General features: G+C 38.5%; 1 protein-coding gene across 3 annotated transcripts in view; it reads left to right on the forward strand.

The window, feature by feature from the left end:
* Nucleotides 1–23,257, forward strand: part of LOC142099563 (inter-alpha-trypsin inhibitor heavy chain H3-like) — a 185,038-nt gene that overhangs the window by 80,248 nt on the left and 81,533 nt on the right. For all 3 annotated transcript variants that reach the window (XM_075183114.1, XM_075183116.1, XM_075183115.1), the window contains 2 exons: nt 2,771–2,887; nt 17,875–18,056. In XM_075183114.1, the coding sequence (XP_075039215.1) occupies nt 2,771–2,887; nt 17,875–18,056 (299 nt within the window). The remainder of the gene's footprint in view (nt 1–2,770; nt 2,888–17,874; nt 18,057–23,257) is intronic.

The raw sequence follows: 23,257 nt of genomic DNA on the forward strand, positions 1-23,257 counted from the left end.
CTAGTGCCCTGCATAAATGTGCTTGTCCTTTGGATTCATTCTTTAGCTTGGAATGCATTATCCTATACACCGATCAGTCACTACATTAAAACCACAGACATGTGAAGTGAATAACATTGATTATTTTGTTACAATGGCATCTGTCAAGGCATTGGGATACATTAGGCAGAAAGTGAATCATCAGTTCTTGAAGTTGATGTGTTGGAAACAGGAGAAATGAGCATGTGAAAGGATCTGAGTGACTTCTACATGAGCTAAATTGTGATGGCTAGACAACTGAGTCAGAGCATCTCTAAAAAGGCAGGTCTTTTGGGGTGTTTCCGGTATGCAGTGGTTAGTACCTACCAAAGTGGTCCAAGGAAAGACAACTGGTGAACTGGCAATAGGGACATGGGCGCTCAATACTCATAAATATGCATGGAGAGCAAAGGCTAGCCCGTCTGGACTAATCCTACAGAAGAGCTACTGTAGCACAAATTACTGAAAAAGTTAATGCTGCCTATGATGAAAGGGGTCAGAACACACAGTGCAACACAGCTTGCTGTATATGGGGTTCTGTAGCTGCAGACCAGTCAGAGTGCCCATGCTAAACCCTGTCCCCCGGCATAAGCACCTACAATGGGCACGTGAGCGCCAGAACTGGACCATAGAGCAATGGAAGAAGGTGGCCTAGTCTGATGAATCCCGCTTTCTATTACATCCTGTGAATGGGTTGTGCTGGAAAAACAAGCCTGAGTCATGGAGGTTCCACCTTGCAACTTACAGGGCTTAAAGGATCTAACATCTTGGTGCTAGACACCACAGGGCTCCTTCAGAGGTCTTGTGCAGTTCATGCCTAAAGGGGTCAGAGCTGTTTTGGTGCCATGAGGGGAACCTACACTATATTAGACAGGTGGTTTTAATGTTGTGGCTGATCTGTGTATATGTCTCATCATCATCATCATCATCATCATCATCATCAACATTTACTTATATATCGCCATCAGATTCCGTAGAACTTTACAATTGGGAGCAAACCGTAATAAAACAATACTGGGTAATACATACAGAATGGTAAGATGTCCCCACTTGCAAGCTTACAATCTATGGGATAATGGGTTGATACACAAGGGTAAGTGTTACATCATATTGCATATTTGTCCAGCAAGAATGCAAAGGTTAAAAAGTATTTAGTGGTCTGTATGTTCAGTCACACAATTATGTCAGAGGGTTGTTGTCTTGTGTTAGCTGTGTAGAAGGTGGCAATAGGGTAACCTTGGGAGATTTAGAGGGTTGTTGAAGAATATTATAAGCTTGTCTGAAGGGGTGGCTTTTCAGAGAATGCTTGAAGGTTTGAAGGCTAAAGTCTTATTGTGCAAGGGAGTAAATTCCACAAAGTGGGTGCAGCCCAAAAAAACTCTTGTAATTGGGAATGGAAAGGATGTGATAAAAGTGGAAGAGAGATGCAGATCTTGTGCAGAACGGAGGTGTCAAGTTGGGAGATATTTTGAGACAAGTGATGAGATGTATATTGGTACAATTTTGTTGATGACCTTGTATATTAGTAGAAGAATTTTATATTGGATTTGTTGAAAAACAGGCAACCAATGTAGAGACTGACAGAGTAGCTTAGGAGAAAGAACGATTTGCAAGGAAAATCAATCTAGCCGTTGCATGCAAAATAGGTTGTAGGGGCTCAAGTGATTTTGGGGAGACCAGTAAGGAGGAAATTGTAATAGTCTGCAGGAGATGACGCGTGAATGAATTAAAAAAATTTCAGTGTCTTGTGTGAGATGTGTACGTATTCTGTTAATATTCTTTAGATGTATGCAGCATGATGTTATGGGGAAGTTCATGTGGGGAACAAAGGATAGTTGCGAAACAAGGATTACACTTAGGCAGCGAGCTTGTGGGGTGGGTTTTAAGGTCATGTTGTCAACAGAAACAGAAATGTCAAGCAGAAAGCTTCTACTGGTGGGTGGGAATATTATTAATTCTGTTTTTGAAATATTGAGTCTGAGTTGGCAAGAGGACATCCAAGATGAAATGGCAGAAAGGCGAGACAGCACTGATGGTGAGAGATCAGGAGAGGATAGATAAATTTGTGCACATCTGCATAGAGATAATACTGAAATCCAAAGGAGCTTATTAGTTTTCCTAGACAAGTGGTGTATATAGAGAAAAGCATGGAACCTAGGACTGAACTTTGTGGTACTCCAAATGATAAAGGAAGCGGAGTGGAGGTTATTCCAGAGAGAAGCTAACAGTGAAAGAGCGATTAAATAGGTAGTATAAGAACCAGGATAGGACAATGTCTTGAAGACTTATGGATTGTAACATTTGTATGAGGAGAGAGTGGTCAACAGTGACAAATTCAGCAGAGAGATCCAGGAGAATTAGAAGAGAGTAATGGTCTTTAGTTTTAGCTGTGATCAAATTACTGACAACCTTGGTAAGCTCAGTCTCTGTAGAGTGTTGACAACGAAGGCCTGACTGGCTGCCTGACAGGTTGTTTGCAGAAAAGAAACCTGTGAGATGAGTGTAGCCAATTCTCGAGAAGTTTTAATTTGAGGCAGAGTTTGGGTCAGAATTTTGTTTTTTCAGCATAGTGATGGAAATATATCATTAGAGAGACAAGCCACAATATATTTTCTGACAATCATGTTCTTAAAATCACAGATATGCAATTTCATGCTGCACTTCAGCTTCACCAATGCTCTACTTATTGTTAAAACATGTATAAAGTAACCAGTTTTTGTAATTAATTATTGAAAATATTGTTTTATTCTAGACACAAGCATTCATGATCCTCTGCTGATGGCTGTCGAGCTATTGAATAAAGCGCATCTATCTAAAGAGGTTCCTGAGAGAAGTGTTTCCATAATTAACCTGTTCACTGACAACAGAAGTATGTAAAGTACTATAATGTTTCTTCTAATTCAAGTGTAAGCTTCTTTTGACCAATTCCTGTATCTTAATGATATGGACATATATGGTATTTCTAGTAATAACTAGAAACTTTTATAACTTTCTTCTAAAATATAATTCAAATGAAGCTTCTTCAGATGCCTCTTCTGGGGCCAAGTCCTAAAAACTGTCATTTTACACTTGGAAATGTATAACAGGGGAGGGAAGGGACAGGGAAGTACAGGCCGAGTACAGCAAAATAGTGATCACATAAGTGTGATTGAGTTAGTCCAGCATGCAGACACATTTTCATGCCTGATTTTATTTTGTCTAAATTGTATGTCCCTATTTTATGCATGTCCTGTTTTACCAAGTGTACATTGTTGTGGAGCACTGTGGCTCCAGACAAATCTATGACATAATAATAATACACAATAATGATGTTTGATTAGCTGATTGTGTATTGACCCTCTAACTCAGAGGCGCTCAAACCCAGTACTCTAGAGCTACCAACAGGTCATGTGTTCAGATTTTCTGTCTATAGAAACAGCTGGGAAAATTACTGACCCAGCTAAATAGATTAACTCACCTGTGTGTGCATGATGAAAGAATACCTGAAAACATGAACTGTTGGTTACTCCTGAAGACTGAGTTGCGCACTTCTGCTCTAACTGACAGCATTTAATTCATTACAGTTGCTGCTACATTTTATGAAATTCCAGTGGTCTATTCAAATTACTTAAATTATATTTCCATTTGGTCTATAGCAGGAAAGAAGATTCCCATTTGATTAAAGGGGAAAACAAGTGGATGTATTTAATTTATTTTAATTTATAGTTTGTGCTTGGATTTATTTATATTTTGTATGGTAAATGTGTCTTTCGCATTTATTAATAACAGAGTCAAGACATTATTCTTTCTTGTGTATATGACATTTCATTGCATTATATTGTGTACAAATATGGTAATACGAATTTTGCATTTACTTCTAATACCGTCAAGCCATATCTATGTGCTATCTCTACAATATCTCAAAGAATTACTACGCTATTGTGGAATGTAACTGTACACACTTGTTAGCCTTGACGTAAACCTGGCGCACATGCTAGTGATGTACATCTGAATGTATCTTGAGATGCATCCAACCAAAAATATGCACATAGATGTGTCTTTTCCTGCAAATGCGTTCAACTCCACATGAGCCCCAATGTTCCCATTTATTAATTGCAGCATGAAGAATGCAGTTACAACGACAAACATTGTTAAACAAGCATCACGGTGGCTCAGTGGTTAGCACTTCTGCCTCACAACGCTGGGGTTATGAGTTCAATTCCCGACCATGGCCTTATCTGTGTGGAGTTTGTATGTTCTTCCTGTGTTTGCGTGGGTTTCCTCCGGGTGCTCCGGTTTCCTCCCACACTCCAAAAACATACCGGTAGGTTAATTGGCTGCTATCAAAAAATTGACCCTAGTCTGTGCGTGTGTGCGTGTGTGCGTGTGTGCGTGTGTGTGTGTGTGTGTGTCTCCCTCTTAACATCTATTATGTCCAGAAAGTTAGCTTGGTTCCACTGACACATGTTAATTCCCCTAAGAAAGCTAATAAGAGACAACATCTTAGTTGAGAAACAAAAACAAAATGGTGTGTCTTAATGGCCCTAATCCTTACCGATGATGGGCAGGGCCTCTAGGCGGGGCCTCCAATCCCTGCCACTTATTTTTAGGAACTAATAGGATATGATGCCATTCAGATTTCAATTACAAGTTTTAGCAGGAAGCATGTGGTGACCAGAGGAAATTAGCTTCTACTACAGCTAAACAGCCAAAGCTCAACTTCCAACACATCTTCATGACAAACAAATCCAGTATTTTGCATGGCTATCATGGCATTTCCAGTGACATAATGTCACTTCCATGCATGCAAGTCATTCCAGTGTTCCCCCAACGTTGGCCTGGTAATTAGAAAAGATGGCCTCATTATGAGCCTTCAATTGCTATTTGTGAAGTAGCTCACAGCACCCATGTTGCTTTCATAAATATAATGTTTACTTACTTTTATTATACTGATCTAAGCTAACTGCAGATTTCTTGGGCTACTGCATTTTTTGCATATATGGTGTTTTATGTACGCAGTGGTCACCATATGTTTACAGCATTACATTGATTAGTTCTAATAATTTATAAACACTCACTCTTTAAATAAACAACTTTTAGAGTTATTTCCAGAGAACACAGGGTAAAACTAATTATTAGATCTGCATCCAGCAATTACTGGAATAGTAATTTTGGATACTTGGTACTTGGTCAATATTCAACATGGCCATTTTAAAACTGTACAGGGGTGGTTTAACCAGTTGAATGAAAACATATTAAATGTATTAAAATAATATGGAAATATTATACAACCCAGGAAAAAACTATTACTGAATAAATATTGCATTAATAATATATAAGTGCAAACTATCATAAAAGACGTGTATATTCTAAAATAACTTAACCCTGCTTAAATTCCAGGTTGACTAGCTGGTACGGGTTCTTAGAAATAATGATGACCAATAATATATGTCAGTATATTGTATGCATATTGTATATATAAATATATATTGTATGTATATTTATATATAATTAAGGTGGAGGAAGAGAATGAACAAGAAGTAGGATAAAGGAGAAAGGAGGGTGAAGGAGGAAAAGAAGTAGCAAGGAGTAGGAAGAAGAGCAAGGTGGGGCAGCACAGTGGCTAAGTGATTAGCACTTCTGCCTCACAGCACTGGGGCATGAGTTCACTTCCCAACCATGGCCTTGTCTGTGTGGAGTTTGTATGTTCTCCCCGTGTTTGCGTGGGTATCCTCTGGGTGCTCCGGTTTCCTCCCACACTCCAAAAACATACTAGTAGGTTAATTGGCAACTGTCACTTGACCCTAGTCTCTCTCAATGTCTGTGTGTGTGTGTTAGGAAATTTAGACTGTAAGCCCCAATGGGGCAGGGACTGATGTGAGTGAGTTCTCTGTACAGCGCTGCAGAATTAGTGGCGCTATATAAATAAATGGTGAAGATGATGATGATTTATATAAGCCGCACGTATCCTTCCCAAATCAGTCCCCAACAGTACCGTGGCTGGCAGATTGTCTAGTAGCCAAACGTCTTGTATTACTCTGCCAGATCCCCAATCTAAGTACACTCTGGCTAGAGGTACTGTGGAGTCTTCCAGGGAATAATGTTCTCTGGGCCCAATAGGGCTGGGTGTACAAGACTCAGGTCTGCGCCAGAGTCTAACAACCAAAGTGCGACTTGGTGTCCTACATTGACAGTTTGCAGATTGTCTCTGGGGAATTCTTGGGGTCTACCCGCACACAGGACTGCCAAAACTGGCTTCCCTGCTGGATTTCCATAGAAGATGTTGCTGATTTATTCTATTTTGGGGCAATTGACACTGATGTGCCCCACTTCATGAAACTTAAAACACGTGCAGCCAGTTGCCAAAACAGGTTCCCCCCCCCCCCCCCCAAAAGGTACAGCAACAGCTGGTTTGGTTGACGAGGAACTCAGGGGTGATCCTCCAGGTTGCTTCTCTTTCCATGCAGTTTGTCCTGGCACTCCCCAACTCTTCTTCATCACAGGAGCCCTGGTAATGGTGTACTTGTCAGCCAGTCTGGCAGCCTCTTGCTATGTTTTAAGGTCATCATCCACAACCAATTCTTTTACCTCAGCTGGGCACAGTGCGAGGAACTGCTCCTGGAGAATGAGATCCTTAAGTTTATTATAGTTTAGTACCTCTAATCCCTCAATCTATTGATGCATCATGATTGCTAATAGCGCTAACAGTCCGATATATAAATCAGAGGGATGAGCCTTGAGTCTCAGAACTTTCATTAAAACGCCTCAGAAGTTATGTTGAAATGAAGCAACAAGGATTTCTTAATTGCGGCATAATTGCCGTCCAGTTCCTGGGGAAGGTCTGCAAACGCTTCCAAAGCTTTCCTTCACACTTTAGGGGTTAAATATCTGGCCCACTCACTGAGGTCCAGCGCAAACTGTCGGCAAGTCCTTTCAAATCCCCTCAGGAATGTATCCAGGTCACCGTCTTTTCCAACACAAGGAATTAGTCGTGCCTGGGTATTTACCTACCTGGCCCTCGGTCTGCTGACTTGTTGCTGAGCCTGGCTAGCTCCACCTGGTGTTTGCGTACAGCTTGTGGCTCTGCAGCCACCCTGTCTGCAGAATCACGGCATTCGGAAGCCTCCCTGTCTGCAGCAGTGTGGCGTTCGGAAGCCTCCCAGTGCAGTGCAAAGAAATGAACAATTTTACTATGGCAACTGATTTAACATCTCACACTGCTCTCACCACTAACTTTGGAACTTAGTCTAATGTGTCAATGTCAGGGCAGGTTGATTCCCAGAATGACTCAGGCTTTCAAAGTGAGTTATATATCCCTTCAATATATGTCTGGCATCTCATAGGGCATGATTCTCACCTCTACTTGTCCGGCCCGGCTGGTCAGGTCCACATCCTTTGAATACACAAACTACTCAGAGATGCTTATCTGTCCCAGGGCCTGGCTAACAGTCAGCATGCACACTTTGAAAGGTTACATAAAATATACACATTGTCATACATTAATTCAAGCGGAAAATAACAATTAGTGATTAGGCATACTACATAATAGTCACAAATAAACTATCCAAGAGGGAACTTCTAGTTAATTCTAGATCCTCATCAATTTTTCTGGCTCCTTTCTTAAAGCTTTCTCTCACAATCTTAGAGTAACTCCTTTTCTTTTCCTTCCCTCATTTGGGGTTTCATATAGTGAGTGGATTTAGGGGCTTGTATATTCTTCTTCGCTGATTATGCATTGAAAGCTGCTTAATTAGTGGAGATCTGATAAGTCTGTTTGTCTGTCTCAAATTCAGGATCATGTTGTTTCTGTAGTGCCATGTCCTATTTGTTTTTTGCTGTATCTGTATCAAACCAAGGTTGTTTTGCCATGCAGGCCTAAAAGTGGTTGCAAGGAAGGAACCCCCTTTCCTTTCTCCCAGCATCCTGTTCAAAAACTCGAGAAACTTCTCCTAAGTAATAAACATTCATTTCTGTACATGAAAAATCCCAAATTACCAGTTCTATTTTGTCTCCTGAGAAATCCTCGAGGGAGACCCATTGTCTTTGACCTCTAATCTGTCTCAATATATTGATCATTTTCTGCAGTCATTAGTTATGCACCAAAAGAGTTACCTGAAGGACATCTTACAGGTCCTGAGGATAATTGACAGATTGATAATTGGCAAACCAACATCACAATGGTGTCATACTATGTTACATCCTTATATACAATCATTGAACATGAAGTTAGATGCAAACATGTGGAACATATACTTTGCACAAAATCAGACATTCCACCACAGCAGATATACTTTATTATTGAGGACATCAAGTTCATACCCGAGCACAACTACTTTTGGTGCGAGGGGGAGTGCCATAGGCAGAATTGTAGGATTGTGATGGGAACAAAATTCACATCCAGTTAAGCTAATCTGTTTTAGGAACCATGGGAAAACACGAATATCTGAAGAGTGATCCCTTTTTGGAAAATTTCATGGAGTGGCAAAGATACATAGATGATATTCTGTGTATATGCACCTGGGATGATATGAATAGCTTCATACAATACATCAATACAAACAGCTTGAATCTAAGGTTCACAACCAGCATATCACTTATTAAGAAGGTGAATTGTAATACTTACATACAATTTTTAAGGATGAAAAGTAACTATTCTGAATCTACTACCTTCAAGGAACAAGCATCTATTTGATGGAGAGGTTCTTAGATAGGGATTTTAACACCCACAATGTAAATTCAGCTTACAAAGAGGTTCTGCAACTTCACAGGAAATCCCTCAACACCCCAAAGGAACGCATTAACACTGAGAACAATAACATTACTTACATTACCAACTTAGTAGTGACTCTAAGGCCCTTGAAAGAAACAATGATAATCCTATTGATGTTTTCCCCAAGAACCTTGAATTATTTACAGGAAAGCTAATAGCCTAAAGCTGGGTACACACTACAGGGTTTTTGTCCAATAATCGGCTCAACCAGCAGTTCGAAAGTCGGGTCAGTGTGTGTAGTGACACGATGGTCGAAAGTCTACCCAAACAGACGATTATCGCTTCATTTGGTTGGTCGTACCATTCAATTTTTTCTGATCAATCACCTAACGATTATGTAGTGTGTATGCACTCATGCTGACGATCTCCATAGAGTTTACAGAGTCGGGCTCTTTTCAGCCGATGTTAGCACTGAATGTCAGAGTGAATAAATGTAGAGAGTAATGTAGAAGGAATAATCATTTGTTCGTTCTGAGACAGAATATTTAATTTCAGAGTAACAGAAGCTAACGAAATTCGTTAGGACATGTGGATAGCTATAACAAGGCGGTTTTAATCAGTGTGACAATGTGACAGTAGTGAATGAATTAATATTGTGTTGTCATTCTCCGGACTAGAGGACCAGACAAAGGACCAGATGAAAAGCACAGATCTGAAGGTAAATCGTGTCCATGTGTAAGGATGAATCGTAAGACTGATCAGACCTTCAGTCGTAGGTATAATCGTTTGAGATAGCACGTCGGTCTGAACAATTCTTCAGTGTGTACCCAGCTTTAGGAATAAACTGGTCAGAAGCTACATTCCCATTGATGCAAAAAATACTTTGCTGATAGAAATTAAAGGAGGTTTCTGCGTTCTAGAACAGCTGTTAGGCCTGCAGTATCACAAAGCAGGATAAAACCAAAATTAATATCAGCTTTAAATCTATCATGACAGAGCATATAATAACAAAGATACGATCCTCTGCGACACCATAGGGGTCATATACCTTTTTGAGTGCCCCAGTTGTTTACAATATGTAGAGTGCAAAGTAAGAAGCCTGCAGATCAGAATATTGGAGCACTTTAGAAATTAAAAAAGGTTTCAGCTCTCATAGTGTCTCTGAACACTACACAAAACACCACAATCAAGAGCCTGAAATTCATTGCAATAAAAAGAGTCCGAAAATCATGCAGAGGGGGCAATTACATATTATCCATATTAAAAGGGAAAGCAAAATGGAAAAATGGATTTATATATAACACTTTAACCTCTAAGGGTCTTAATAGTGATTTCAATTAGGACACCTTTCCTGAACACTGATGTTTTACACATGAAATAAATTAAGTTCGAGACCTATAGGTACACAATTGAGGTTTCCTTAGATTCACGAGTTTCTCTAATATCAGCATTTTTTTTCATGCATGAATATTAGCTTTATTGTTAAAATTGCATTATGTAAGCTATTTGTACATCATCACTGGACTTCAGGAATATGTATAATTATGACCCTTTATGTTCAATTAGGAAATTGATTACTATATGTATATCACTAAAAGAAAACCTGCACCAGAATAAGTACAAGATGATGTGCAACATTACTTATTTTTACTATATTATATAATGCAATTTACATATGCAACACACGGACAATACCAAATAACAATGAGTGAGGGACTGTAAACACTATGGCACTCCCAATTTGGCTTAACTGTGATCTATTTGATCAACTTGGGACAATTAATCAATCAGATCATTAGACTCATTAGTCAGGCATGGTAGAAACCACTCTCTGGAACGACCACACACATACCAGTATTTCACTGAGGAAGTCCAATATTGGAAGCAGGTGAAACGCGTAGGTTTTCTCTTCACTTGCTGCAACAAGGCATAATTTTAACATCTGGCGAGACACTAAAACCTGTGTATGAACACCTTGCATGTTTGTGGATTAACCTTCTGGATGCAATGTCAACAGTGTGCTGAAACCCCGAGTAGCAACACCAAATGATTGCTGACAAACAGGCTGTAAGATGGAGGACCCTGCCTCTACTGCCCGCATTTCATTCAAGGGAAAAAGGAAACGCCATCTGGAACGCATCCCCTCTGTTCTTGGAGAACCAGGAGTGCCATTCTTTAAAGGATACCATTATCGGCAAACTGAAAGTGACTGCTTAGCTACTTGTACATACACCTATGACTTTACTATATTTTCAGAGTACCAACACATTGTTTGATTATTAAACAATATTTGGAACTTTTGGAATCTGACTAACTAAATTGCGCTCACCATTGTGCGAATTAAGTCTATTTTGTTAGGAGGCTTAGAAAGACAAAAAACAACCAAACTGAGCACCATCACTTCCTAACACGAAAATAGATTTTGCTTTAACAGGAACTTTTTTCACCTATCCTTGTTGAACTATAACGGATCTGCTCAAACGTAACCACCTTAAAGGTGATATATACTGTCTATGCAGGTAGTATTTTTTTTGTCTATACCATTTGAACTGATATCCTAAACCGAGGTGTGAAAAAGCGAGGTATTAATATCACCTCAACCAGTCTGCACCTCGTTTCTCACAAAGTGTGGACTATAAATCATATACTTTTTCTAGCCCTCTGGTTCCCCATATTTGTCAATCATATTTCAAGTTATATATATATTGTATTTTAAGTAGTAATATTTCAGGCAACACGGTTTTCTTATTTTCTGTATACATGCAGACTGGTCCATTGTTTCAGTCTAGGCAAAAGGATAATTGTACTCTATTTCTGCATGAATGCAGATTACATCAGTTGGTCTCATGTTAAGATAGAGAAAAGGTGCATAGATAGTGCTCTTTGTTTAATTACAGAGGACTACTTTCTGTATTTAAATATAATGTGTCTGGATTGTGATCTCTCTGTTACGCCTGAGGAGCTATCTGTACCCAGACTGGGTTGTGTCTCTGGAGCTGGTCTGTTAACTATGGACAAATCTGGGTTGCCTGATAATGTTCCTCTGCATGTAGTGAATGGACTGGTGCAGATGGTGATTACACTAGCAGGGGAGAGCAAACAGGAACTGGATTGCTGGACCAAGCTAGAATCGAAATGATGGACCGGACTGTAAATGGAATGCTGTAACTGGAATGCTGAAAGAGGATTGCTGTAACTGGAATGCTGGAAGTGGATTGCTGTGACCGGAATGGAACTGGAATGCTGTAACCGGAATGCTGAAAGAGGATTGCTGTAACCGGCATGGAACTGGAATGCTGGAAGAGGATTGCTCTTGTGGATTTCTAGTGGCATATATTAAAAGGTTTCCATTTTACCACATAACACCTCATTGTTCCATTCTTTCAGCCAAAAGTGTAATAGATACAGCTACATGCTGGATCAACAGTAGAATTACTTATTGTGTCTGGCATCACATCTCTGTACATTTTAAACTTATGACTCACGTAAGGGTATTGAAGGACCTTTTAAACCACACTTCCTAAATACATACCTGGGGTAGATTTATCAAACCTTCTAAAATGGGCAGCACTTTCACTTTTCCTTTTTAGAAGGTTTTATAAATCTACCCCCTGGAGTGTAAATACACTCCAGTTGGTAGATGTATATGCTTTGACCATGGAATAGAAATAGGATTGTAAATGCCTTGACTTAATTGGACCACTGTTGCGTTTATCCACTATAATTAACAGTGAGTCTAAAACAGTGATTCCCGACCGAAACCTTATCTGTGTAGAATTTCTATGTTTTGCGTGTTTGTGTGGGTCAAACAAGTCAGGTCTGGGACACAGTACACATCATCATCATCATCATCATCATTTACTTATAAAGCACCACTAATTCTGCAGCACTGTACAGAGAACTCACTCACATCAGTCCCTGCCGCATTGGAGCTTACAATCTAAATTACATTTAGGAACCAATATGTTGATCAGGTACAGTCAGCAATTAAGTATTAAAATCAGGTATGCCAATACACACTATTGCACAGTAATTCCATATATTTATACTACTTCCATATACATATACTACTTTATTTGGGCAAGGGGAAAATATCATAAGTCTAAGTGAGTGATCTCATTAACATGTGCAGTGGGATGTACTGCAAAGTCCACATCCGTAATGTCATAGCCAACTGAAGCAGCAATTTATAAATATGCTTAATCATGCAAAACAACTGGGAGAGTAAACTATTACTTCTTGTTTGTAGTGAAACTACAAAAGACACTCTAAATACCAATACTGTATCTATTGTTTCGGAAATCATACAACTTTGTATTGTATTTCTACAGATCTACTTAACTCTCAAGATCATATTTTTTTACCTGCCTAAACGGTAGCAAATAACAAACATTTGGTATTTCAGATTGAACTTGATCAATCAGTTTCCAATTTCAGGTCAGATATCTCACCACTTACATACTTTAGCTAATGCTACAGTACAAGTTATATCATACCCAAGACTGGGTACACACTATAGATTTTTCAGCCAATTAAAACACCCGATAAATGACTGTTTGGCCCAATATTGCATTAGTGTGTATACTTGCACAATGAATGACAGTCATTCCAAAGTACCGATTGTTGTATCATTTAATTGTTCAGCAGAACATAATATCTCGTTCAGCTTTGGAACGCCCTCCTTCAAATCCTGCAGTGTGCATGTATTGGCGATCAGGATCTTCATAGATTTTACAGAGTCATGATCTTTTCAGCCGACAGTTATGACAGTTGAAGAGCACATATCTGAGGGTAAATCTTTTAAAACATGTATAGTGTATACGCATGACTCAGCATGCTAATAGTGACCTTCCGTAGAATTAATTAAAAAACTAAGTCTCTTCAGAATATTTTCTTTTATTTATGTATGCGCAATACAGACCATTCAATTCAAATGCTTGTTATACCTTAAGACCACACCTAAATACGTAGATAAAAGCATCATAAAATACTTTAGACCAATAATATCACTCCACATTTCAGGAACTATCATAATCTCCCCCTCGCCCCTCAGATATAGGCATTAATCCAAATTAATCTTGTCACATCTTATCAGGCGCTAACTTACTGTACCTTACTGTACCACAGCTTCCCTATTCCCATAATATGGAGGGCACATTTCCTTTAGATACTTTTAGATTAGATTACTTCTGCAATACTTTTTAGACATGTTTCCCGACATACCTTAAGCAATATTGTCTCAAAAGAATAACAGCTTAATTTGTCAATATATATTTATGCACGTAGCTCCTTAACTCTTAAGCATCCTATCATTATTTTATAACCAGATTTAATTCAACTTCCATTTGTGTGAATTGATTATCCATATCATTTCTCTCTCTGTTGCTAATAGCAACACACTATGACAATTTACACAAATCATATGATCCTCTCTGTGGTGCTAAGGAAATTTATTGGAGACAAACAACTAAGGAAAAGGTAAATAAAGTTGTGACAGGTTAATCACCAATACTTACCGTATCGGATATTAGGGAGCCCTATCTGGGATCATAGGTGTCTACTATTTTGACTATATTATTCATATGGATATCCAATTCCTTACTATTTCAATTTACATGGTCTGAGGAACATCAATACTATCATATAGTGAATCATGTTCTACTCTTATTCTCTCATTTTGTCCATAATCATTTCTTTCCTCTAGTACATGCATTCCTATATATTCCCCTTTATTACCTTCAATAAAGTCCTCCTTGGTCTTCACCACTTTCCTTATTCCTGAACAGCACAAAGGAAAACACTTAAAACAAAGATATATCACAAACCTACCACCACATACTGTAAGATTCCACTCATCATTGCAGAAAATCCTTTGCCAAACCAACCAAAAGGATTCCATCCTTCTTTTCCAAAATCTTTCAGACTGCCCTGTAATTCCTGTACCTTAATCAAATGATCATGTACCTCTGCCTCATTGTCCTTAATGTATGTGCAACATTCTTGTCCTACCTATACACATGTACCTCCTTCTGAAGCCAATCTCTGATCCAAAGTCATTCTATTTTGTAATGCAACCTTTTTGATTTGAGACACTTCTTCCATAGTTTGATTTATGGCTACAACTATCTCACCTACCATGTCACCCATAGTATTAATGCCGTCTCCATCAGATATATTGTAGACAATGGAAACAGTGTACCTGCAGTTCTTTCACCATCACTAAACCTGATTGCATCACTTTTCCTCCTAGACGACCCTCTTTTCTCCCTGTGAGTCAAATAAGTCATCCCATCAGAAATCATTTCATGTTCTACAGGAATATTTCTAGGATACTGTTCTAATTCTTTACTAACCCTATCCAAGAATCCAAGAATAAGCCTTATCACCACAAATTCAATATAAACCCTTGGCAATAGGAGTGCTCTGTATCCATTATATGCAGTTCCTAATGCTTCCATAAAAATAGCTGTGTTGTTTCCTTTTGTGGTGTAACAATTTTTATAATTGAAATCACAACGCTTTGTTTTAATATCTGTCAATGTCTGATTCCCAATAAAGTACCATTAATGGCTACATTATACCACCGTAGTCCTTCATAATTATACCTTGTAGGGAATTTAGTCACAAATATTGATCGGGAAAACTTAATATAACCCATTACCTGACCCGTATTGGGTTATCTGCTACTACTTCTTCTGTATATTTGTCCTTTATTCTACAGCATATTACTCCTGTATCTCTTATTTTTATACAAAATTGAGGAAAACCACTCAGCACTGTTACTATGATACCTGTGGATCTGTGCAATGATTCCTTAGTCCACAAATTCCATGGTATTTCTACTTCAATCAATTTTGTATCTGCTTTTCCTCTACAGTCCTTGTACTCTTGATCCCTTTCTGCTCCATAAACTGCACAATTCCAATCCATTTTATATATGTCCTGTTCTGTAATAAAATGAGCTACTAAAGGTATACCTGATGTAGCACTTACTGGCAAATGTGTACATACCCAACAATCACTTTAATTTAATCTTGATGCTATCTTGCTATGCATTTCCAACACCGAATTTGACATTTCTACTTCTCCAACTCTTCTATGCATTTCTCTTTTCTTTACCCCATGACCATTGTTTTCCTTACACCATTTGACACATCTTTCCTCTGGGACTGTTATGCTGTATTTACAAACACACATCTCAATAGGGGACAGATCATAACAATCTTCTTTTTCCTCTCTGTACCTTCCCATCAATGACTGTTCTGGGACTTCTTCTCCTTCCCCAACGTTTGAATTATATGCCTGTCTGTTACGGGATACTATAACAGTGACATTAATAGCGACAAACAATATTATAGCAATTATAGCCCAAACACATATGATTATACACATTTTCTTCTCTGGATTCTCTCTCCCAGTCATGTTGTTATCTGGATGTTTATATCAATTCTTGTCTTCGCAAAGCTCGTCCTTAGGTTGTTCCAACCAATTTATCAGATTCTCTGCTGTTGGTGAGTGCTATGATTTTATTATGATCGTAGTAAAATATAACAATATCACTCACTTGTAGATAGAATTACTTGCTGGCTGCTCCTTCGTCGTGCAAGATGCACAAGTCTTCCAACAGATATTCTGTAGCCACAGTACCTTTAGGAGAATTTACATTCTTACAATGAGAATCGTGAATCCATGCAGAGTTCTCCTTTTTTTTAATGCTATGGGCATGGTCGACAGAATCAAATAAGGTCCTTCCCATCGGTTAGTCCACAAACTAGATCTCAGGAAGCTTCTGATCATTACTTCCTCACCAGGTCATAGGTCATGACAAGTCTTGTCCGTTGATATCGGCTGTGTGCATGTCACAGATGCTTGAATCTCTTTTATCTGTTTTCTGAGTGAAATCAAATATGGTAGACATAAAGACGGTATTTGTAATCCTACGATATTTACAGCTATGCTATTGAACTATGAGAAAATCAGATATGTAACCTCTGCTCGAATCACGAATTGGGAGTTGCCCTAATATTGCCTCAAAATATAGAATGTGTTGAATCCTGCTTCTTTAATGCCCGTAAATGAAACTGGAGAGTTTCAGAGAGAGGAGTGGGGAAATAATGTCAGCACTAATGACCATGATTGTTTGAGATATGTTGATGAGCAGACGCTGCCAAGACTTGATTTAAGTGAAGTTCCTCTTCATAATCCTGATTTAACCTTTTATGTGGATGGCAGCTGTCACAAACAGACTGAGACAGGCACAGTCCAGTCAGGTTATGCTGTAGTGGATGATGTCCAAACTGTATTTTCAGCACCACTTCCAAAACCTAACTCTGCGCAGCTGGCTGAACTAAAAGCACTAATTAAAGCATGTTAGTTTGCAGAAAACAAAAGTGTTAATCAGGGCCAGATTAAGGGAATGGAGGCCCCTGGGCTTTGTTAATTCAAAAACAAAGTCTCTTCAGAATATTTTCATTTATTTATGTATGCGCCATACAGACCATTCAATTCAAATAGAATAATGGCAAATTCATATTACTTTTGCAAGCATTTTATACCTTAAGACCACACCTAAATACGTAGATAAAAGCATCATAAAATACTTTAGACCAATAATATCACTCCACATTTCAGGAACTATCAATATCTCCCCCTCGCCCCTCAGATATAGGCATTAATCCAAAGTAATCTTGCCACATCTTATCAGGCGCTAACTTACTGTACCTTACTGTACCACAACTTCCCTATTCCCGTAATATGGAGGGCACAATTCCTTTAGATACTTTACTTTTGCAATACTTTTTAGACATGTTTCCCGACATACCTTAAGCAATATTGTCTCAAAAGAATAACACCTTAATTTGTCAATATATATTTATGCACGTAGCTCCTTAACTCTTAATCATCCTATCATTATTTTATAACCGACTTTAATTCAACTTCCATTTGTATGAATTGATTATCCATATCAATGCTCATCAGTACTTTTTTTTTTTCAGTCGTTAGTACAATTGTTGTAGATAACACATTGGTCGAAAATTTCTGCCATATGTACCCATCCTAACTCTAATGTATCTTTCCTAAATGGGATATATGTATTCTAATATACTATCTTTTCTCCATACAAATGCAATAAAACTAAAATAGTAAAATATTTTTTCTCTTCTAAGATGAACATCTACCTGGACGAATCCAAAAGAATGTAAAGAAAGCTATTCAAGGGAAATATACCCTGAACTGTCTGTATTTCAACAATGTATTTGATTATCCTTTTTTTGAGAAATTGGCCTTGGAAAATTCAGGAGTTGCTCAACGCAGTCACTTATGGCCACATGCACAGTTGCAGATGGGGGTAAGTTCCTGATATTTTGTAATATATTTGTAATAAACTTGTAGAAACCTATCTGCATTTATCTATCTAAGTTTATAAGTGGGTGCTGTGGCCGGACAACATGTTTTTGCATTTACATACCTTATGTGGACACCATTTCATTGTTCATTGGTGGTCCTTTAGAACGCAGAAATTTTGCACAACACAGCACAATTTTATAGGTGTATTAAGAACAACCCCATTATGCTATCTAATGATATATCTGAGCAGAAACATCCACAACATGTTGGAATTGTATAATAATATGGACATGGGTCTCAATTTTATATTTTTATTTTACATTTGTAAAATACATTTGTTGTGTGCATATCCATATGTTTGTGTTGTAACTTGTGCCAAATACTGATTATCATATCTTCCAAGCTGAGCATAGGTTTGCTGCCTTTAGAGGCCCAACTGGCATTAGCAAAATCAGCCATGCAAAAAAATTTGATCTCTCCAACTTGCAGTTCATTGTCATGTTCCTTTCCACAAAAAAATCTTTTTTTTCACATTTATCTATAAGTTAGGGTGATAAAACTAGGACTGAGAAGCTGGAAATAATTGCTACAGACTAGGCAAAACAAGGAGTGTAAAAAGTTAACAGCAGTTAATATCCTATACAGAACAGGTTACAAAGAAAATTACATGCCTGATACTGAATAAGAGAGCCTAGCTACATTCCTGAGAAAATATGGCATACAGCATCAACTGACGTTCGCCTACATGCCAGAACAAAATGGTGTGAGTAAGCGAGTGAACCACACAATTGTTGAAAGAGCATGGGCTATGTTAAATAACGCAGGCCTAGAAAGAGGTTTTGTAGGATGCAGTGTCCACTGCAGTATAACAAAAACACTGTGTGCCCACAATAGCTGTGAAAGGCAAAATGCCACAAAGAGTCAGGCATCTCCATGTCTTCACCTGTAAGGCGAGGGCACATATACCAAAAGGGAAAAGATGGAAATTAGACCCCAAGTCAGTGGAATGTATCATGCTTGGATACTGCCAGGAGAGTAAAGGATACAGGCTCTGGGACATTACAAATAAACATCTCCTAAAAACCTAGCGATGTGAATTTTCTCAAAATAACACCACCTATAGGAAGGATGGAACAAGAACCACAACAAAAAATTGTAACGCTGGATGTACAGACAGCATAAAGTGTGTCTGAAGCTGAGGGTGTTAATGCGGACATCGAATCAGAAAGCAGGAGTTCCGTGAGGAGCAATAGAGTAGTTCCCCTCAGAAAATATTGTGAGGAATTCACTAACACACATCCAAAAGGTGAAAGCTAGCAGCAACTGGGAAGAATGTAAGTTGGCAATAGATACAAAGTTGACAGCTGTGGATGACAACAATACATGAACTGTAGTTGACAGGCTGACAAACCGTAAAACGATCAAGTGAGTCTTTTGCAAAAAGGCAAATGCGGATGTGTCACAGCAATAGGTTTTCTGTGATCCGTCTTGGGACCCTTAGGACTAGCTGTGACAAAAATGTATTGGAAACTGGGAGGCTGGATGAATATCTTGCTCATAGAGCTTGCTCTAATCCTGTATACTGGATGTTAGAAGGAGGAAAGCGGGACTGGACTCCGTACTAAAATAGATAACTGGAATCTGGACCTGATGGACTGAAACCTGGACGTAGGAAGAGGGAAGACCTGAACCCACGACCAGAGACTCAGTACTTCCAAGAACTCAGAAACTCAGACAAATATAGTACCACAAGTGTAACTGGGAAGACACACAACTTAGGCAGAGGCTATACAGGGGTGGCAACCTCCTGAACAGAATAAGCCTGGAACTGGCCCTGGACAACTAAAAACTCAGTACCTAGGTTAGGCCTGGAACTGGAAGTCAGTACTTCGAGACGCAGAGACCTGTCCTTATCCCTGTCCCTAGACCTGTCCTTAACCATATCCTTAGCCCTATAATAATACTGTCAACATTTGAATAGTCTACCCAATTATACTATGCACCATGTGAATTGGCGACCTAATAATACTGTTGAAACCAGAATTGTTGACTGCCTTACTGTTTCTTCCAGCTCGACTTTTACACGTAAAAAAATATTTGTGTACCACTTTTTGAGGCAGAATGACAAGGTCTTGTATCGTCATGACTGACCTTATAAGAAGATGGCTCACTGACATTTGCAGAACTAGCACTAATAGAGAAAGGCAAAGGCCTGATTCTTTCCTTGCCAGTGCGTGTGTAGAAGGGCACGTTGGCAATTTTATTTTTTCTGCACTTAACTTTGCCTAAAATACAGGTGTTTTTTCTTTACCAAGGTAAAAGGTGCTTTTCTACATTTTTGTTTCCTTGACTTAAAACCAGTATGCACTTTAACATAGGCTTTAACACATGACGTAGAGGGATTAGTATCATCATGACTGAGACTGGAGAGTGACAAGAACACTGCTATCCCTATTTCTGTGTGACCAAAAGGCACTGACTGCAGATTGCCAACAACCCTGATACACCTTCTGTGTCTCTTCGTGAAATGGCGCTGGATCTTTGTGGAGGGCGGTACTTATAGAAACCAAAACTTGCGAGATCCGACGATACAGCAATGACGTTTTGTCTCGTTTTCACTTCCGAAAGTAGCGAGCTGGCTCGGAACGGTACTTGGATCCGCAAAGATCGGGTGGGCTCGGTTCTCGGAGAACCGAGCATCTCTAGTTAACAAGGGGACTGACATCACACTTGCTGAATATGGTCCTGCAAAAATGTGGACTGGAATATTCTTGATTGTTTAATGTTGATATGTTTCACCGATTGCTTGATTTGTTTATTAACCCCATGTTTTCTGGTTATGGGGAGACTTTATTGAGAAATGCTTTGATAAAGACATTAGGCGAGGGGAAGTGTTGGTAGGGAACACATCGCTCCGTCTCCTGTAATCCCGGTGTCCATTCACAAACCGGAAGCGCCGTTGCTTTCAAGTTCTGTGTGTAATAACAACCAGAATTAGTAACCGCATATGTGTATGTGAAGGAGCTGCTCTGATAACACCCTATAAATGTTACTGCATTCCAAAGAACTTGCAGCCTGCATATGTATAAAGAATACTGCTCTCTCTGACTGAATGCAAATTATGTCCCCGGTTTCCCCACTATCTTGCTTCCCTACTGCCTCCTCACCATTTCATCACCTCTATCCCACTATGTAGCCTGCATATTATTTTGTTTCTGGTATACTGCTATTTTAAAATGTGCATTTCGTGATTTCTTCATAAAGTTACCCTGATTACAGTTGATTATATGGTAATAATATATAGTTAGTGGATGTATATCCTTTGCACTTGTAACACTTTGTTTTTGGAAATTGCCTTGATGGTACCATTTTCAATAGCAACAGATTGTGCAAAAAAAAAATAATACTGCTCAGTACATGACCTGCATAGGACTGTTGTACTATCTGTATGCTGCTGCAGCTATTGACCCTATCAGTACCTGTATTACTGTTACAAGTTCTCAAATAAGCCAACAACTTGGACAAAACCATGTTACAATGCAAGGGGTGCAAATTAGTATTCTGTTTTGCACATAAGTTAAATACTGACTGTTTTTTCATGTAGCACACAAATATCAACTTTAAATTTCAGTGTACAAATAAGCTATCAAGTATTTGTGTGCTACATGAAAAAACAGTCAGTATTTAACTTATGTGCAAAACAGAAAACTAATTTCACCCTTTGCATTGTCACATGGTTTTGTCCAGGAGACATAAATAAGACAATTCTTAATTTAAGTTCCTTAATGAATCAGGCCCATAATTTTTATCTTTTAAGATTTTTTAGCAATTGTTTCTCAGATGTAGATAGAAGTTTCTGAAGTACGCCGCTTAGTTCATGATCAGAAAAAGCACTTTGCCCTATTATATTACTATAACAGTAAATGATAATGGCAACAATCACATTTTTGATAACCCAGTGGAGGCTAAAAATAACTTTCTTAATTAAAGGTCACCTTCAAGATCTCATAACCCGTACAAATTGGAAAAACTTGCATATGGTCAGTCTTTACTTTGGGTCACATTAATCTGTGAAATGTGAGAGAACACACTTTGTTTAATAAATGCAAGGATGACACTCCCCATTCCCATAGGTCACCTATTATTGTCTTATCTAGGGAAAGTAAATTTAATTAAGTTGGTATCATTTCCCAGGCTGATGTACTACTGCAATCTCTACCAATACTATATATGAAGATATAAAGAAATTTATTAATTATTTCATGGTTTTATTTGGAGGTAATTGAGACAAAGAATTAGCCTGAGGAAACTATGCCAAGCAAAATCAAATGGAAGCATCAACTTCCCCAACATTTCGGATTATAATGAAGCAGCAGCACTGAGATACAGTAGTGACTATCTCCCTGAATAGGATAATTATGCCAAAACTTCCATTAAAAAAAAGAAAGAAAAAAAAGCTCAACCCATAAAGCTATTACACATTAATATAGCTTTCTCAGGGATGTGGTAAATAACTCAAAGATTTCTCAATGCTTTTCCCACTTCCCCTGCCTCTCATTGCCCATTGTAATCCATATACTTGCAACCCCCTTTAAACTTCTAACAGCAAGTACTAAAACTAATCTTTTATCAACGTATTTGTTGCAACTTATATAACACTCCACAAAACATTTCTTATGGGCCTATCATTCTCTTATAACTGTCCTAAGTATAACCAAAGTGAGGCAGATCTCTATCACGTTCTATGGGACTGTCCTATAGTAAGACACTTTCGGCTACTACCATTCTCAATCTAGCTTAGTTAACTATGTTCCAGTTACTCCAGAGTGGGCAATGTTGGACAAAGAATTACATAATGAGGAAGTAAACTCTTACGTCCTATTAGTGCAGCAGCTAAGAAAACAATTTCTCAAAAACTGGATATAAAATAGTACCTCTGCGCTCACACTATATAAAGAGAAATTGTTCTAAATATTCTGAATTAATTGGGTAGAGACAATGTTTCAGAAGAAACAACAAATAGAACACTTCTTGGAGGTGTGGGAAGGCTATATTATCGCCCTACCCAAACCTGTACAGAATCAGATCAGAGGTGTCTTAGACATCTTTCTTGGTATGAAGCAAGAATGATTGCTGGAAATCCCCCAAGTTAAATATAAACACTTTGGGTCATTGCATAACTCTACCTACCCCACTGGGTAC

Source organism: Mixophyes fleayi, chromosome 8 (assembly GCF_038048845.1).
Source record: "Mixophyes fleayi isolate aMixFle1 chromosome 8, aMixFle1.hap1, whole genome shotgun sequence".
Classification (NCBI taxonomy): Eukaryota; Metazoa; Chordata; class Amphibia; order Anura; family Limnodynastidae; genus Mixophyes; species Mixophyes fleayi.